The sequence below is a fragment of the Hyla sarda genome, chromosome 1 (genome assembly GCF_029499605.1).
Source record: "Hyla sarda isolate aHylSar1 chromosome 1, aHylSar1.hap1, whole genome shotgun sequence".
In the NCBI taxonomy this organism is placed as follows: Eukaryota; Metazoa; Chordata; class Amphibia; order Anura; family Hylidae; genus Hyla; species Hyla sarda.
In genome coordinates, this window is record NC_079189.1 from 445,286,333 (window position 1) to 445,306,130 (window position 19,798).

Below are 19,798 nucleotides of genomic sequence, written 5' to 3' on the forward strand. Positions count from 1 at the left end.
TTGTAGTTGCAACAGCTGGTAGTTGTGGGCGGGTGGCCAGGGAGCGGAACTGTCTGGCTGCAAGGAATATGAAACTACACTGTAACTTCATATTTCCCGGCATGAGCTGTAATTGGCTGGTCGGTCTCAGCCGATTACAGCTCAGGCCGGGAAATATGAAGTTACAGTGTAGTTTCATATTCCTTGCAGCCGGCCAGCTCTGCTCCCTGGCCACCCGTCTGCAACTACCAGCTGTTGCAACTACAACTACCAGCATGTCCTCACTGTTAGGGAATGCTGGGAGTTGTAGTCGTGCAACAGCTAGAGGGCGTGTGATGGGAGTTGTACTTTAGGAATGGGGTGCCTCCAGCTGTTGCTAAACCACAACTTTCCTGACGGGAGTTGTAGTTTAGAAATGGGGTGCCTCCAGCTGTTGCTAAACTACAAATTTCATGATGTGTGTTGCAGTTTAGAAATGGGGTGCCTCCAGCTGTTGCTAAACTACAACTTCCATGACGGGAGTTGTAGTTTAGGAATGGGGTGTCTCCAGCTGTTGTTAAGTTACAACTTATATCTTTCCTAGACAACCAAAGGCTGTCTGGAGATGATGGGGTTGTAGTTTAGCAACAGCTGGAGGGTCCCTGTTAGGAGACACTGGCTTATGGGCGTTTTCTTTAAGGGAGGGCACTATAAATGTACTAACCTATTTTTCATGTTTTTTTCTTATCATTTCAGATCCATGTATGCAGAGGACTTCTTCAGATTCGGTGGACTACGTCATTAACCAGTGTTTTTTTTTCTGTATTTAATATTAATAAAATGGCTAACGAGGGCTTGTGGGGGAGTGTTTTTTGGAATAAAATTTCTTTAAAAGTGTTTTGGGATTTTTTTGTTTAAATTTACTTTACAGGCTTAGTAGTGGAAGTTGCTTTACAAACGGAATCCATTACTAAGCTAGGGCTTAGCGCTAGACACAAAAACAGCTAACGCTAACCCCCAATTATTACCCTAGTAACCAGCACTTACCAACAGGCCCGGCACGTCAAAAATGGCACTCCTCGGCCTAGGCAGTAACAGGCTGGCATTATTTAGGCTGGGGAGGGCCAGTAACAATGGTCCTTGCCCACCCTGGTAACGTCAGGCTGTTGCTGTTTAGTTGGTATCTGGCTGAGAATGAAAATAGGGGGAACCCCACACTTTTAAATTTTTTTTATTTGTTTAATTATTTATGCAAAAAACATGTGGGGGTTATTCGTATTTTCATTCTCAGCCAGATACCAACCAAGCAACAACAGCCTGATGTTACCAGGGTGGGTGAGGACCATTGTTACTGGCCCTCCCCAGCCTAAATAATGCCAGCCAGATACTGCCTAGGCCCAGGAGTGCCATTTTTTTTACCCTCCAGGCCTGTTGGTACCGGGCACCTCTGTGGCGGTGGGTACCGGGGTAATAATTGGCGGTTAGTGCTAAGACACGGTTTAGTAATGGATTCCGTCTATAAGACGGCTTCCACAACGAAGCCTGTAAAGGAAAAAAAAAAAACAACACTTTTTAAAAACTTTTATTCCAAAAAACACTCCCTCACAAGCCCTCCTTAAACATTTTATTAATATTAAACAAATATAACCCTGGGCATCGACGTAGTCCACCGAATCCGAAGAAGTCCTCTGCATAAACGGATCTGAAATAATAAGAAAAAACACAGAAAATTGGTTAGCACATTTATAGTGCCGTCCCTTAGGGAAAAAGCCCATAAACCATCTTTTCCTAACAGGGAGCCTCCACCTGTTGCTAAGCTACAATCCCAGCCTTTGGCTGTCTAGGAATGATATAAGTTGTAATTTTGCAACAGCTGGAATCAAAAAATGAATCCTCATACATCCCCATATACGGAAAAATAAATAAGTTAGAGGGGACAGAAGAGGACCATTTTAAACATGCTAATTTTCATATAAATAGTTATAATTTTTTGAAAAAAACTAAATCAAAGCTACAGTCATGGCCGTAAATGTTGGCACCCCTGAAAATTTTCTAGCAAATGAAGTATTTCTCACAGAAAAGAATGTTTATTCCCCTTCTGTGTATTGGAACTAAATAGAAAAAGGGAGGAAAAAAAAGCTCATTGGACATAATGTCACACCAAACTCCAAAAATGGGCTGGACAAAATTATTGTCACCCTTAACTTAATATTTGTTTGCACACCCTTTGGAAAAAATAACTGAAATCAGTCGCTTCCTATAACCATCAATAAGCTTCTTACACCTCTCAGCCGGAATGTTGGACCACTCTTCCTTTGCAAACTGTTCCAGGTCTCTCTTATTGGAAGGGCACCTTTTCCCAACAGCAATTTTAGGATCCCTCCACAGGTGTTCAATGGGATTTAGATCTGGACTCATTGCTGCCACTTCAGAACTCTCCAGCGCTTTGTTGCCATCCATTTCTGGGTGCATTTTGACGTATGTTTGGGGTCATTGTCCTACTGGAAGACCCAAGATCTTGGATGCAAACCCAGCTTTCTGACACTGGGCTGTACAGTGCGACTCAAAATCCATTGGTAATCCTCAGATTTCATGATGCCTTGCACAAATTCAAGGCACCCAGTGCCAGAGGCAGCAAAACAACCCAAAACATAATTGAACCTCCACCATATTTTACTGTAGGTACTGTGTTCTTTTCTTTGTAGGCATCATTCTGATTTTGGCAAACAGTAGAATGATGAATTTTTACATTTTTTTAGGTAGTACTACTACTCCCAGCATGAAACACACAGTTTCCTGATGGGAGTAGTAGTACCTGTACTAATTGACAGATCGCCCCGGGTCTGTTGCGATCCTTCTGTATAATTTATAGATGCTGTCGGCCGCTCTTCTATGGTACCCTGCACTGCTGTATATATACACCTATTCATATTTCCTGCAGAGAGCTGTGATTAGCCAGATGGTTCAAGCCAATCACAACTCTCTGTAGGAAATATGAATAGGTGTATATATACGTCAGTGCAGGGGACCCTATAAGAGCGTCGGGCCGCATCTATACATTATACAGGAGGATCACAGTGGGTGTCAGGAGTGACATCCGCTGTGATCTTTCATTAACTGCAGGTACTACTACTCCCAACATAGAGCGCACTCTACTCCATGCTCGGAGCTGTAGTACCTGCATTATTAGACAGATCGCAACAGGTGTCAGAAGTGACACTCGCTGCGATCTGTCTATTAATGCAGGTACTACAGCTCCCAGCATGGAGCAGAGTGTCCGGCCGGCCAGTGATATGAATAGAACATAACTCAACCATCCAACCAATCCCCACTCTGGGTGGAAAATATGAATGAGTGATGTTCTATTCACATCACTGGCCGGCCGGAGTACAGAGCAGAGATGCGAGCGCAGGAGAAAGCCGCTCCACATCTCTGCAATAGATAGGACGATCGCATCGGGCGTCAGGAGTGACACCCGCTGTGATCTGTCCTTAACTGCAGGTAGTACTACCTAAAAAATAAAAAATAAAGAAAAAAAAGTGAAACACACACACACTTTATTAAAAATTAATTAAAATTTTGTTTAAAAAAAATAACAATTTCGTTAAATAAATTTTTTCACATCCCTACGGCATCCTTTTTTTTTTTTTTTGGTACTCAACAAATTTTGGAAAAAAAACGCCAAAGGGGGCAAAAAATGCAATTTCCACTGAAATGCAAAAACGCCAGAAAAATGCCAGAAAAAAAATACAGATGCAGGAAATTGCAATGGCGATTTTTCTGGAGTTTTTTTCTGTGAAAAAACGCAGGAAGAAAAAAAACAAGTTGAATCCTAGCCTAAAGGCTGTTTTCATTCTCTGCCCTCCTGGTAGTTCAGTTAGCTAGCAGTTCATCAGACAGCCACATCTCCCTTCTCTCTGGTCAGAGGGTGCATTTACCTTGATTGTTACATGCATGGGTTGTTATAGCATGCGGTTTCTTGTAGGTCTCATCCCCTTTTTCTGTATCCTCTTCTACTCAGTTTGCTTTTCTTTCTGGTCTAGCGCCTTTGCTAGACTTAGTGGCCCTGTGTCTGACCTAGTCTCATTACTGGCAGGCTCCTTTTAACACTGTCAAGACATTTAGTGGTTCTCTCTGCTCACAATGTTACTTTTTCCTCCAACTTCAGGCACCTCATCCCAGTATTTTTCCCCTCTGGGCACTTGTCTCTGTGGTCTTAGCTACACAAGTTTCCCTCTACCCTTTCCCATGTGAGGCGCTCTCCCCTAGGCAGAGAGTACAACTTTGTTTTCTTATAAATTCCTGCCATTATGTGTTTGAACAGTTTGAACACTCTCTGGGAGAAATAGCTTTTGGGGTATACTTCACTACATTTCCCTCAATTAGATCCTCTCTAAGGGCTGAGTACTTTGGGACTATTGTCCAGTTCCTTTCCTGAGCTCTCCTAACCAGGCTTCCTCTTCTCATTCCTCCCTAGGTTCTCTCCTAGTCATTACTCGTCTCCACTCATAGGGGAAGATTTATTATTAAATTAAATGGGGAAAGTCTCAGGTGCTCAGCGCTGTATGCTGGGTGGCTGTAACAGTAGCGCAGCCTGGGACCACAATTGTGAATATAAAGTTCCAAGTTCAGAGTTCTAAAAGTTTGCCGCAATGTTCACGAAGTAATATTCACGGCTCGGCGACCGCAATATAAAATGAAAGCGCTGGTACTATGTACCACTTACCCGTCCTGGCAAAGGTCTCAGGTGGATGTCCTGCGATATTCTGATGATCGCCGGCTATGTCCTGATGCGGGTGACAGAGTCTGCCTGCCGACAGACAGGTCACCTTAGTTGGAGATGTCGGTTTTCAGATTGGTTTTCAGAAAGATGTCCACAGGTCCTTGTGGGAGTGCGCGATCAGATGATGGAAGCGGCTTCTTTTGATGACAGTGTATCTTGTCAGTATTGAGGTCGTAGTTCCGTGCAGCTGCACAGTGGTTATGTAGTGGTCTTAGGGTATGGATGATCTGGATCAGACGTGTTTTGGACCCTCTAGGTCCTGTCAAGTCCCCAGTCCCAGAAACCCGGAGGTTTCCGAAACTGGAGACGCAGCTCCCGCATAGAATGCGGGTGCTGCAGGGAGATCGCGGGGGAGATCGTGGGAGGTCATTTTATTTTTTATATTTTACATATTTCATTTTTTTTATATTTATTTTTATCTTTATTATTATTATTTTTATTTTTTTTAGTATTTTTTATTTTTATCTTAATTTTTTAAAATTTTATTTGTACATTATATATATTTATACATCGTATATCTCGTTGCATTTTAATATAAAGACGTATTGTATGTGAGCAGCACACTGCTTATCCCTTTCATAGGTATATAACACGTTTCCAACATGATATATTTTATGCACATCTTCCTTTTTTGTCTACCCCATTATTCTATACTATACACATGTCTATTATGTTCTTCAGTTGATTTATATCCCACACATTCTATTAAATTTTGTATTTAGACAAAAATCCATTCTGGGTTTTCAAGTTCACATGAGTTTACCACCCATGTCTAGGGTACATCAGGTTTTTCGAAACATCATTATATCACCCTATATTAAGCACAGTCAATTGTAAGTCACCCATCACTGATGAAGGACCTAGAGGGTCTAAAATGCGTCTCTTGCAGATTATCCATAAGCTAAGAGCACTACATAACCACTGTGCAGCCGCACAGAACTATGACCTCAATACTGACAAGATACACTGTCATCAAAAGAAGCAGCTTCCATCGGGGGGAGCGCGCACTCCCACGAGGACCTGCGGACATCTTTCTGAAAACCAATCTGAAAACCGGCATCTCCAACTAAGGTGACCTGTCTGTCGGCAGGCACACTCCGTCACCCGCATCAGGACATAGCCGGCGATCATCAGAATATTGCAGGACATGCACCCGAGACCTTTGCCAGGACGGGTAAGTGGTACATAGTACCAGAACTTTCATTTTATATTGTGGCCGCCGAGCCGTGAATATTACTTCGTGAAAATTGTGGCGAACTTTTAGAACTCTGAACTTGGAACTTTATATTCACAATTGCGGTCCCAGGCTGCGCTACTGTTACAGCCACCCAGCATACAGTGCTGAGCACCTGAGACTTGTAGTCATTTACTGTACCGACACAGTGGGCTGAAAATTGGGACTGCAGCGCTTGAGAACCAGCAGCGCTACATTTCCTCTACCCCAAGTTGATTTCAATTTTAAGTCAGTAGTTACTTAGTGGTATAAGAACTGCTTTATCTTTACTAGTACTTTTTATGTATCTGTTTTATCCATCTTTGTATTAGTACACCAATCAGGGAGGTATGCAAGGATCCTGCATTCTCTCTGGTTATGCATGTATTATTTTATTGTATTTGACCATTTAGAATAAAGTGTATTTGTACCTTGGACATATAGTAATTTTCAATTCATGCATTCATTCATTTTTAAGTTGCTGAGTTGCCCATAGCAACCAATCAGAAAATGTCTTTCTTTTTTCAGAGGTCTTTTCAAAAATTAAAGAAGCGATCTGATTGGTTGCTATGGGCAACTCAGCAGCTTTTCCTCTGCACAGGTTTTGATAAATCTCCCACAACTGTCACCTAGAGTCCCCCAGGCGATATTACAACAGTGGTATACCTCCTTCCCCATGGTTGTTTTCTCGGCATATTCCCTGAACAGAGCTCAATGTTCTAGTGCAAGAGGTGAAGATCCCCGGGGCTCCGGTTCACGTGTAAAAGAGGTGTGTTCGAGCGCTCACTCCTGTAGAATAGCTTGGCTGGGATCGTGGCAGTAAGAAGTAGCCGGACACGGTTAAAGATATAATAACCGGATTTTATTTGTATAGATCACAGATAACGCGTTTCGAGGGGTGGGACCCCCTCTTCGTCAGATCAATGATGTGGCAGATGTGGGAGGCCACTAATTTATGCAAAAAAAGTCCGCGAAATTTAACAGCAATTACAGGGTACACATTCAAATACAAATATGCATCTGTGCAATACAATTTCCACAGTGTTGAAGATGTCTCAAATCCAAAGCAAAACATAAATTTAAATTAAAATTTAACACATATTACAATTAACATGAATGGTGCTTGGATGGCAGATCAAATAAGGTATTACTGCTATTAGCCTGGCCTTCCGTTCGGGGAGCTGAGCAAGTAGAAAAATCAAAGCGCCGCTCTCCATGTTGCGGCGTCATCTCAAAGATAGAGGCACAACTGGACCCTGGTCTTCCCCTGTATGGGAGACCCCTCATCCAGGTGCTCGGGAGGAAATGTCCCAAATTACAAAAAAGTTCATAGTAGGAGCACATATCCTGCGCTGGACCGATTTAACAAACACAGGCATCGGCATTGCAATAAAGCATATTCTATGCAGTAGTGCCGTAGTGTATATTGATGTCATTGATACAAACGTATATATATATATATATACACATGCGCAGTTGTACACACATCCTCCCATGTATTCTTCTTTGGTTGATTGCTGGGCTGGTGGGGGTCATCTTAATTGGTAAGAGGGCAGGATGACACATTAAGTGAATGAGCTCTGTAGCCTCATTCAGCCCATGGGGTTGGAGCGATTCTAGTCTGTAAATCCAATACATCTCTTTCTTTCCCAGAGCTTCCAGGCGATTGGTAACATGTGCTGGGATGTAGTCAATGGGCAGGATGGATGAAATTCCTGTGGCCCCATTGTGTTTGGTCGTGACGTGTCGTGACAAACCTTGGAGCATAAATCCCTTTTTTATATTGCATCTGATGCAATATAAAAAAGGGATTTATGCTCCAAGGTTTGTCACGACACGTCACGACCAAACACAATGGGGCCACAGGAATTTCATCCATCCTGCCCATTGACTACATCCCAGCACATGTTACCAATCGCCTGGAAGCTCTGGAAAAGAAAGAGATGTATTGGATTTACAGACTAGAATCGCTCCAACCCCATGGGCTGAATGAGGCTACAGAGCTCATTCACTGAATGTGTCATCCTGCCCTCTTACCAATAAAGATGACCCCCACCAGCCCAGCAATCAACCAAAGAAGAATACATGGGAGGATGTGTGTACAACTGCGCATGTGTATATATATATATATATATATATATATAAATGTTTGTATCAATGACATCAATATACACTACGGCATAGAATATGCTTTATTGCAATGCCGATGCCTGTGTTTGTTAAATCGGTCCAGCGCAGGATATGCGCTCCTACTATGAACTTTTTTGTAATTTGGGACATTTCCTCCCGAGCACCTGGATGAGGGGTCTCCCATACAGGGGAAGACCAGGGTCCAGTTGTGCCTCTATCTTTGAGATGACGCCGCAACATGGAGAGCGGCGCTTTGATTTTTCTACTTGCTCAGCTCCCCGAACGGAAGGCCAGGCTAATAGCAGTAATACCTTATTTGATCTGCCATCCAAGCACCATTCATGTTAATTGTAATATGTGTTAAATTTAAATTTAAATTTATGTTTTGCTTTGGATTTGAGACATCTTCAACACTGTGGAAATTGTATTGCACAGATGCATATTTGTATTTTAATGTGTACCCTGTAATTGCTGTTAAATTTTGCGGGCTTTTTTTGCATAAATTAGTGGCCTCCCACATCTGCCACATCATTGATCTGACGAAGAGGGGGTCCCACCCCTCGAAACGCGTTATCTGTGAGCTATACAAATAAAATCCGGTTATTATATCTTTAACCGTGTCCGGCTACTTCTTACTGCCACGATCCCAGCCAAGCTATTCTACAGGAGTGAGCGCTCGAACACACCTCTTTTACACGTGAACCGGAGCCCCGGGGATCTTCACCTCTTGCATTCTCCAGACGTCCAGGAATTCCAGGACGCCACGGTGTGAGCTGCACCCCCTGATTTCACTATTCCCGCCCAAGGAATCACTAGGGCATCCACGTCCAAAGCCTGAGGGTCCCGGACTTGGACACAAACGGAAGAATTTTCCGATTGTGCCGAAACGCGAAGAGATCCACGTCCGGAATGCCCCAGAGGCCGCAGAGCTGCGTGAAGACCTTCGGATGAAGAGACCACTCGCCGGGGCGGGCGAGGACCGATTGAGGAAGTCCGCTACTCAGTTGAGCACTCCCGGAATGTGAATTGCCGAAAGGGCCGGAACCTTGTTCTCCGCCCAAGTGAGAATCTTGGTCACCTCGGCCATAGCTGCCGAGCTGCGAGTGCCGTCCTATCGATTTATGTACGCCACGGCCGTGGCGTTGTCCAACTGAACGCGGACAGGACTGAAAAAGACAAAGAAGAATCGCCCGTAATTCCAATATGTTTACCGGAAGAAGGGTCTCCGGAGGAGACCAGAGTCCCTGAACCGTCCAATCCCTGAACACGCCACCCCAGCCCGACAGGCTGGCATCCGCTGTAACAACCTGCCAGTGAAGGGTAAGAAAGGAGCGAAGCCACCAGAGCAGAGACTGACAGACCCTGAGAGGGAGAACAATCTGACATTCGAGGGACAGAGGAGACCTGTTCCATCGAGAGAGAATCGCCAGTTGAAGGGGGCGGTAATGAAAACGGCAAAGGGTACGGCCTCCATAGTTGCCACCATCCGACCCAGGACTTCCATACAAGTGCGGATGAAGACTGATACCTGGGTCCGAAGGCAGCGAACCCCCACCCGAAGCACCAGACGTTTGTCCGGCGGAAGGCAAATTCGGGCAGAGGCCGGGTCGAATCGAAATCCCAGAACGGTTAGAGACTGGGTAGGACGGAGGACTGACTTGTTCCGGTTGACCATCCCCCCGAGTGTGGAGAGTGACGTCCAGATTCTGGGCTCTGGTGGAGCCTTGATGAGAAGGTCGCCCAGATAGGGCATCACTGAGATACCCCTCGACCGTAACAAGCCCATCACTGGCGCAAGGATCTGTAAAGACCCGAGGAGCCGTGGCTAAACCAAAGGGGAGGGCTATGAATTGAAAATGCCCCTCCGAACAGCAAGCAGAGGTACCGATGATGGCCCAGAAATATTGGCACATGGAGGTAGGCATCCCTGATGTTCACCGATGAAGGAACTCCCCTTGTTCCAGGGACGCCACCACCGAGCGGAGGGATTCCATTCAGACGTGGAGGATGAGAAGGAGGCGGTTGAGACGCCAGAGGTCTAGGATTGGTCGCACAGAACCGTCCTTCTTGGGAACCACAAAAAGATTTGAATAGAAACCCCGAAAACGTTCCCCCGGAGGGGCGGAACGATAACCCCCTGGAGAAGCAGAGACTGGGGAGCCGCCCGAATTGCTTCGCCAGAGGAGGAGACAGGGGGGCCCGGGATCGAAAAAAGCGATCCCTCGGAAGGGAGGCGAATTCGATCCGGTAACCGTTGGACACCACGTCCCTGACCCAAGGGTCCTGAATGTGTGAGGTCCAGATGTCTCGGAAAAAACAAGAGACGACCTCCCACCTGAAAAGAAACCGTGGGTGGGGGCCTCACTTCATGCAGAAGAGGGTTTGCGGTTGCCCGGTTTGGGCGGTTGGAGTCCGACTTCCAAGACGGGCGTGCCCGGAACGAGGGAGCCTTCTTGTCCCGCGAGGGCGCCTGCCCGGACCCTTTACTGGGGCCAGAGGTCCGAAATGGACCGAAAGGAAAAGGACTTCCTTTGGGAAGTAGGGCGAGCCTTAGTTTGAGGTAACAAGGAACTCTTACCTCCCATTGCCTCAGAGGTAATCTCATCAAGGCGTTTGCCAAAAAGAAGGCCGCCCGTAAGGGGAAGCTCAGTGAGAGACCCTTTTGGAAGTGGCATCCGCATTCCAAGCTTTAAGCCACATAGAGTGGCGGAGGGCCGCTAGGTGACCCACAGCAAAGGCAGAACAACGGGCTGACTACATGGAAGCTGCGCACAGAAAGTCCCTAGCTTTAGCGCATGGGAGAGCCAGAGCAGAAAGATCCTCTGGGGGGGGGGGGGGGGATCCCGCTAAGATATCCTGATGGAGCTTTTGGCACCACTCCGACAGGGCCTTGGACACCCATGTCGAGGCGAAGATGGGAATAAGAGAAGAGCCAGCTACTTCAGAAGCGAACTTCGCTAAAGATTCTACCTTCTTGTCCGCGGTATCCATGAAGGCAGTGGCATCTGCCAGAGGCAGTGTAGTTGCCTTAGAGATATGGGAGATTGGTGGATCCAAAGAGGAGGGGAAGCCACCTTAGCGACAAGGTCCTTGTCAAATGGATAACGTTCTTGAATTGTCTTGATTCCCGGGAATCTCTTGTCTGGATGTTTCCATGCGGATTCCAGAATGTCATCAAAGTCAGCGAGAGAGCTGAACCTTTTAGGTGCTGGCTTAGTACGATGAAAAGATACTTCTGGATTGACATCTGAAGATCCTGCGTCCTCCAAGGGAAAGGTGTCTCTTATGGCTGTCGCCAATGAGTTCACCATAGCAATTGAGTCCGAGCGGTCCTCTGGGTCAGATGCCGGTTCGGAAGCCTCTTCCACTAGTTCACCAGGGGAATGTGAATGAGTAGAGGCAGTCTTGTAGGGGGGAGATCCAGACCGGGTACGCGGCTCTGGCGTGGCAGAGCGGCGACTCCGAGAATGTCCTCTAGAGGAACGACGTTTATGCCCAGATGATAGGGAGGGGCGGGACCCGCGATTGGAACTCCCACGTCTATCCGAAGACTCAATGGCAGAGTCAGACGAGGCACCCCTAGCACGCTTGTGAGAGCATGAGGTACGAGGGGACGAAGAGCGGGCCCTCTCAGAGGTCCTGCGCCGGGATGACCCCTGCAAAACGGACACCATTTCGCGGGAGGCCTCAGCCACCGAACGGGAGACTTGGGACAAGTCAGCCATACACTGGGTCAGGGAAGAAACCCAGGCTGGAGGAGCGGCTGAACCCACCGGGACCGTAGGGGCATCAGGGGGCACCAGGGGGTCTGGGGGAGCAGGCAGAGCAAGCGGGCTCAGCGGAGCCAGGCATCTTGGTATTACAGTGCTTACAGGTATAGTAAGTCACTAAATTCCCAGGTTTCTGTTTAGAGGGATGAACAGCCCTGGGTACGGACGTAATGGGGTAAAAAAAGGAGAAGACAGGCACATTCTCACCCAGATCTGTGTCCCCTGTCAGCTGCAGTGAGGGGAAATTGCTCCGTGCAGCTAGCTAGACTTCTAAGGCCAGCCAATAGGGAGGGAGGGGCGTGCCTGGAGCAAGGCACGAAGTAACTGACCCCTTAACACTGAAAATCGCGCCCATGGCGCTGATTGGGCGCTGCTTTGCGCCTCTGAGAGCTCCCCCCCAGTCAGTGGGCGGAGCTACAAGCATCGAGGAAGAAGTGTCATGGCGTCCGCTCCTTGTCCCGAGCGCCCATCTGACTGTATATGCGCTCGGGGGAACGAAATTAAAGTAAAACTGAGCCGGCGCTGATGCGCCCGGCTTATAACAGTGCCGCAGCTGCAGCCGCGTATAAGGCGCTGTGAAGGGAGATATAAGCCGGCGCTGAGAGCGCTCGAGCTGAAAAGCATATGAGGCGCTAAGTAGTGTCTAAAAAACACACACCACACACACACAATAAAGGAATTTTTTGTAATATATGCCAGCTTAGTGTAACTGCTCCTCCAGCAAATGCAGCCCCTGTTAAAAAAGCCCCAAAAACTGAGGTGGGCCAAAACAGGGAGTCTCCAGAGGTTGCGAGGCTGTACCTGTGGAAAAAGGTACTTACCTCAGTCAGAAGAACTTACCTAATGGAGTCTTCAGTGAAGTCTTCAGCCAGCTTATGGTCCCTGCATCACGCCTGGCTGCTATGCGCGAGCGAGGTGAGCAGAGACATAGGGGGACCCGGACCCATGAGGTACCACCCAGGCGCTGACTGTTGGCGAGGGGGGGTTAACAGCGCATATACGCAATGTCTGTGCCCCCTTACTCGCAATGTGGAAACAGGGAACCACAGTCCCTGAGTCCCCACCTGAAAACAGAAAGAAAAAGGAATAAAAAACTAACACGTCCCTATACTAGGAAAACAAAAGACCTGGTCTGGATAGCCCAGACCAGTGCACCTCCTTCAGACACTAAGCTTAAACTGATTACCTCAGAGCCTGAAGGCGGGAATATCCTGCTGGGAGGAGCTGACTTTTTTTTATTACCATAGTGTCACACCTCCTAGAGACAGCAAGATACACCCACTGTCTGTGTCCCCAAATGGAGCCGATAGAGAAATGTTATATGTTTAGCCTCCATCGGGTTTGCTGCATGTGTTGGGAGATTTCCTGTCCCATATGGCAAAGATCCTAACAGCAAAGAAAATATCCAATGCACCCATGAACAGCTTTACCTGTCTCTTTTTCCTTAGCTCTTTCTGTTTGCCGAAGTATAAAAGGAGTTTTAAACCTGGACACCATCTTTTAAACTCTAACTCCCACTTCAGAATTTTACAGCTTCTCACCACGATCAGATGTGGACCCCAGTTTCCTGAAAAATAACACCAAACATAATCACAAAAAGTTACACATACAATTCTGTGCTATTATAACAGATAATTAAATATAGGAATGGCTCAGCCGGGGACCTAAAATGTCTGCACAGTGAGAAGCCTCAAAACCTTAAATGGGCACTGTCACCAACTTTATTTTTTGATATGTTGTAGTACTTATGTACTACAACATATCTCTAATATACTTTTATTATTATTATTATTTTTTCATTAAAAAGGTTTAATTTACATTTAAAAACCGGCTACTGAAAAAGGACTGATTTTGGAGTGGCAATCAGTCCTTTTTCAGTTAGGCTGCACTCGCTCCCTGCCTGTCAATCAGACAGGCGGGAGCGAGCGCATTGGCTCCCCGGCCACTGGCTGGGAGGCCACTCCTCCCGCACATCGCCGCCGCCTCGTTGCCGTCGCTGCCGCACTCTCCAATAACTGCAAGTGTAATGAGGGAACGGGGTTTGCGGGGCGGGGGGGGGAGGAGGGAACGGGCTAGTGCCGTAGCGGGGGGGGGGGGGGGGGGGGGAACGGGCTAGCAAAAAAAAAAATAGGATGGTGGGAGCTACCCTTTAAAACTAATATAAATTGTATTTCCTATTTCAATTATTTCTTACCTTCATTACTGGCTAGGTGCGCCATGAGGGCTATCACCTGAACATTTTTCCCTAGACCTGATTCATCTGCCAGAATACCATTGAGATTTTTCTTGTACTGTTTTTCCATCCAGTCTAGTCCAGCCTGTTGGTATTCCCGCAGAGTACCATGTAGCAGATGAGAAGGTCGTGGCTTCACCTGGAAAGTTAACATTGCAAATCCTTATTCAAGTTAAAAAAAGACATGCACATAACACCTTACATCTGTAATACCACCTTAACCCCTTAAGGACGGAGGGTTTTTCCATTTTTGCATTTTCGTTTTTCCCTCCTTGCCTTTAAAAAATCATAACTCTTTAAATTTTGCACCTAAAAATCCATATGAAGGCTTATTGTTTGCGCCACCAATTCTACTTTGTAATGACATCAGTAATTTTACCCAAAAATCTACGGCGAAACGGAAAAAAAAAATCATTGAGAGACAAAATTGAAAAAAAAATGCTGTTTTGTAAATTTTGGGGGCTTCCGTTTCTACGTAGTACATTTGTCGGTAAAAATGACACCTGATATTTATTCTGTAGGTCCATACGATTAAAATGATATCCTACTGATATATGTTTGATTTTGTCGGACTTCTGGAAAAAATCATAACTACATGCAGGAAAATTAATACGTTTAAAATTGTCATCTTCTGACCCCTATAACTGTTTTATTTTCCCGCGCATGGGGCGGTATGAGGACTCATTTTTTGCACCGTGATCTGAAGTTTTTAGCAGTACCATTTCTGCATTGACAGAACTTATTGATTAAGTGACCAAAAATGCACTATTTTGGACTTTTGAATTTTTTTGCGCGTACGCCATTGACCGTGCGGTTTAATTAACCATATATTTTTATATTTCGGACATTTCCGCATGCGGCGATACCATATATGTTTATTTTTATTTACACTGTGTTTTTTTTTTTTATGGGAAAAGGGGGGTGATTCAAACTTTTATTAGGGCAGGGGTTAAATGATCTTTAGTCACTTTTTTTTTTGCAATGTTATAGCTCCCATAGGGACCTATAACACTGCACACACTGATCTATTACATTGATCACTGGTTTCTCATAGGAAACCAGTGATCGATGATTTTGCCGCTTGACTGCTCATGCCTGGATCTCAGGCACTGAGCAGTCATTCGGCGATCGGACAGCAAGGAGGCAGGTAGGGACCCTCCTGCTGTCCTGTAAGCTGTTCGGGATGCCGCGATTTCGCCGCGGCTATCCCGAAGAGCCCACTGAGCTAACCGGCATACTTTCACTTTAGATGCGGCGTTCAACTTTGAACGCCGCATCTAAAGGGTTAATAGCGCGCGGCACCGCGATCAATGCCGCGCGCCATTAGCCACAGGTTAGAGGCCGGGCCCGACCCGCTATGACGCGGGGACACGCCGTGGCCCCGCGTTATAGATTGGGAGCGGACACATGACGTTCCTGTACGTCATGTGTTCTTAAGGAGTTAATGGGGTACTTCGGTGGAAAAACTATTTTTTTCAAGTCAACTGGTTCCAGAAAGTTAAACAGATTTGTAAATTACTTCTATTAAAAAATCTTAATCCTTTCAGTACTTATCAGCTGCTGTATACTAAAGAGGAAGTTGAGTTGTTCTTTTCAGTCTGATCACAGTGCTCTCTGCTGACACCTCTGTCCATGTCAGGAACTGTCCACAGTAGGAGCAAATCCCTATAGCACACCTCTCATGCTCTGGACAGTTCCTAAAATGGACAGAGGTGTCAGCAGAGAGCACTGTGGTCAGACTGGGAAGAACAACTCAATTTCCTCTGTAGTATACAGCAGCTGATAAGTACTGGAAGGATTAAGATTTTTATATAGAAGTAATTTACCAATTATGCAACAAGAAAGTACTTTTTCGGACGTTATTATTTTGTCACCTCTCACTTTAAATTCTTCTCATATTGCAGTATTAGCGAACTTGGTTTTTCCCCTACTACTCACTTAATGCCTGCATTACTATTTTGGACGTTAATAAATTTATCAGGACTTTGACACTGAAAAAACATTTTGATTCAATAGATATTCATTCTTGTAATTAGATCTTAAAATGTGAAACGAATGCAACTACCACTGTGCCATTAACTAATTTTTCTTCTTTTCAGTAACAAAATGCTTTATGTGCTCTTATGTCTCTTGACGTTGAAACACGGCGACAGGGCCAACTTGTGTTCAAATCTCCCTCTTTCAAAACCAAAAATCAGGATTTTTAACCAATTAACTCTAGGAGTTCTGTTATGGACACTTTTCAGGATTTAGTTATGAAAGAGTTGAAACAGAATTACCGTATATACTCGAGTATAAGCCGAGTTTTTCAGCACGATTTTTCGTGCTGAAAACACCCCCCTCGGCTTATACTCGAGTGAACTCTCCACCCGCAGTGGTCTTCAACCTGCAGACCTCCAGAGGTTTCAAAACTACAACTCCCAGCAAGCCCGGGCAGCCATCGGCTGTCCGGGCTTGCTGGGAGTTGTAGTTTTGAAACCTCCGGAGGTCCGCAGGTTGAAGACCACTGCGGCCTTCGACATCATCCAGCCCCCTCTCACCCCCTTTAGTTCTGTACAGTACTCACCTCCTCTCGGCGCTGGTCCGGTGCTGCAGGACTGTCCGGTGAGGAGGTCGTCCGGTGGGATAGTGGTTCCGGGCTGCTATCTTCACCGGGGAGGCCTCTTCTAAGCACTTCGGGCCCGGCCCCAGAATAGTCACGTTGCCTTGACAACGACGCAGAGGTACGTTCATTGCCAACGTACTTCTGCGTCATCGTCCAGGCAACGCCTCTATTCTGAGCCCGCAGCACGGAGAAGAGGCGCCCCCAGTGAAGATAGCAGCCCGGAACCACTATCCCACCGGACGACCTCCTCACCGGACAGCCCTGCAGCACCGGACCAGCGCCGAGCGGAGGTGAGTACTGTACAGAACTAAAGGGGGGCGAGAGGGGGCTGGATGATGTCGAAGGCCGCAGTGGTCTTCAACCTGCGGACCTCCGGAGGTTTCAAAACTACAACTCCCAGCAAGCCCGGACAGCCGATGGCTGCCCGGGCTTGCTGGGAGATGTAGTTTTGAAACCTCTGGAGGTCCGCAGGTTGAAGACCACTGCGGGCGGATGATGACAAGAGGATGATGAAGGGGGGGGGGTGGGATGATGAAGGGGGGGTGTGGGATGATGAAGGGGGGTGTGTGGGATGATGACAAGGGGATGATGAAGGGGGGGGTGGGATGATTACAAGGGGATGATGAAGGGGGTGGGGATGATGACAAGGGGATGATGAATGGGGGTGGGGATGATGAAGGGGGGTGTGTGGGATGATGATGAAGGGGGGTGGGGATGATGACAAGGGGATGATGAAGGGGGGTGGGGATGATGACAAGGGGATGATGACAAGGGGATGATGACAGGTGATGATGATGAGGGTCTGGATGATGACAGGCGGTGATGATGATGAGGATGTTAATGACGGGGGTCTGGATGATGACAGGGGGGGATGATGTATTTCCCACCCTAGGCTTATACTCGAGTCAATAACTTTTCCTGGGATTTTGGGTTGAAATTAGGGGTCTCGGTTTATACTCGGGTCGGCTTATACTCGAGTATATACGGTATGTTAGTTCTAAAGGTGACAATTTAACAAAATCTGAAAGAATTGCTCTCAAGGTACTTAGGGATAACGATAATTGGACTATATGTGCTGCAGAGAAGGGGGGGGGGGTTATCTGTATGGCTACAGAATTATATTGTACACTTAATAAAGCCATTTTGAGTTACAGTAAAATGTATACACCCATTGCTTATAATCCCACAGTTTGGTTCAGCAAAAAACTGGAATTACTCCTGTACTTTGTAGTTTTGTTTTAAGTCTTTTTTGCGCTAAATAGCGCTGTTGATAGTACCAGGATCTCCCTCCGCCATGCCCTGCCCAGTGTGTAATAACACTGTACTGGGCAGATCTGGCGTTGTAGGGGTTAACCCGTTTGTTGCGATACAATGCTGCTGCCATACAAGAATGGTGGTTATTTGCTGAACCATTGTGAGCCTTGCTGTTCAAACTCTAATCCCTAACAGTTTGGTCTGATTGTATTTGAGTGTTAACACTGAATTTGCTCTTTAACACTTGCCCTTACCATGCCCTAAACCAAGATGGCCACAATGCTTGTACTCAATAGCACACCCACTTCCGCCCAGCACATCCCTGCATTTGAGCGCCGATATGTGAGCGCTCTGTGACAGCGGTCCTGCCCCCTCCTCTGACGTCGGGATGTGAGCGGACTGGAAGCTGATATAATGCAGAAGCGAGGTTGTGTGCATTAGGTGCCGGCTTCACCACGAGTCCCACCAGCATGGCAGGAGATCCTCCCGCTCCCCTGCCACTGCAGGATCGTTTGTTCAATTACTGCTCGGCGCAAGTTGTGAGTATGAGATCCGAGCAGTTATATTACTGTCATGTAGGTTACAATAGTTTTAATGACCTTTCCCCTCTCTCAAAGGGTTTCTCCACGTAACTGCTGTGAGTATGAATACCTTATATCTGTTATAATGAGAGAAAAAGCTACTGGATGGGGTAAGGTCATTTACTATTTCGTCCTACTATCTTATCTTTTTGCAGGGGCTGATTGTCTAACTGGTCTGCATGGAACTGTTACGCCGAGCGCTCCGGGTCCCTGCTCCTCCCCAGAGCACTCGCGGCGTTCTTCTGCGTGCAGCGCGCCGGTCAGACCCGCTGTCCGGGAGCGCTATTCTGCTATCACCGGCGGGGATGCGATCCGTGTGGCGGGACGCGCCCGCCCGCGGGTCGCATCCCAATCCTCTCACCTGCCCCGTCCTCCTGCTGTCCTGTCCTGGCACGCGCGGCCCCGCTCTCTAGGGCGCGCGCGTGCCGGCTCTCTGAAATTTAAAGGGCCAGTGCACCACTAATTGGTGCCTGGCCCAATCAGTGCTAATCACTTCCTACACTATAAAAACCCATTTCCCCTTCCTGTCCTTGCCGGATCTTGTTGCCCTAGTGCCCTGAGAAAGCGTTTTGTGTGTATTCCTAGCCTGTGTATCCAGACCCTTTGCTGTTGCCCCTGACTACGAACCTTGCCGCCTGCCTTGACCTTTTGCTACGTCCGACCTTGCCTTCGCCTTGTCCTTATGTACCACGCCTGTCTCAGCTGTCAGTGAGGTCGAGTCGCTATCAGGGGACAGGGGATAGGGGATCAGGGGCCAGGGGAGACCTGGGAGTTACCGCTGCAGCAAGTCCATCCCGCTTTGCGTCGGGCTCTGGTGAAAACCAGTAACTTCTTAGAACCGGTCCCCTGGTACAGCCCACGTCATCGTCTCACTGACACAGAGGATCCACTACCTGCATCCTAACCGCTTACCAGTCCGGTTCCTGACAGTAGTTCCGGGCATGGATCCCGCTGAGGTGCCGCTGCCTAGCCTCGCTGACCTCACCACCGTGGTTGCCCAGCAGTCTCAACTGATCGCCCAACAAGGACAACAGCTGTCGCAGTTGACCGCCATGATCCAGCAGCTTCTGCCTCCACAGCGTCAGTCATCTCCTCCGCCACCTCCAGCTTCCCCTCCTCTGCGAGCTGCCGCATCTACCTCTCAAATCCGCCTGTCTCTTTCTGAGAAATTTGATGGGGACTCCAAGATGTGCCGCGGGTTTCTGTCTCAATGTTCTCTGCACCTCGAGATGATGTCGGACCAGTTCCCCACTGAACGGTCTAAGGTGGCT

The 19,798-nt window shown here is 47.2% G+C and overlaps 1 protein-coding gene across 6 annotated transcripts in view; it reads right to left on the reverse strand.

Annotated features, from left to right (window-relative positions):
* EP400 (E1A binding protein p400) overlaps positions 1-19,798 on the reverse strand; it is a 170,342-nt gene that overhangs the window by 74,867 nt on the left and 75,677 nt on the right. For all 6 annotated transcript variants that reach the window (XM_056533150.1, XM_056533142.1, XM_056533153.1 and 3 more), the window contains 2 exons: positions 14,049-14,226; positions 13,285-13,421 (listed from right to left, as the gene is read on the reverse strand). In XM_056533150.1, the coding sequence (XP_056389125.1) occupies positions 13,285-13,421; positions 14,049-14,226 (315 nt within the window). The remainder of the gene's footprint in view (positions 1-13,284; positions 13,422-14,048; positions 14,227-19,798) is intronic.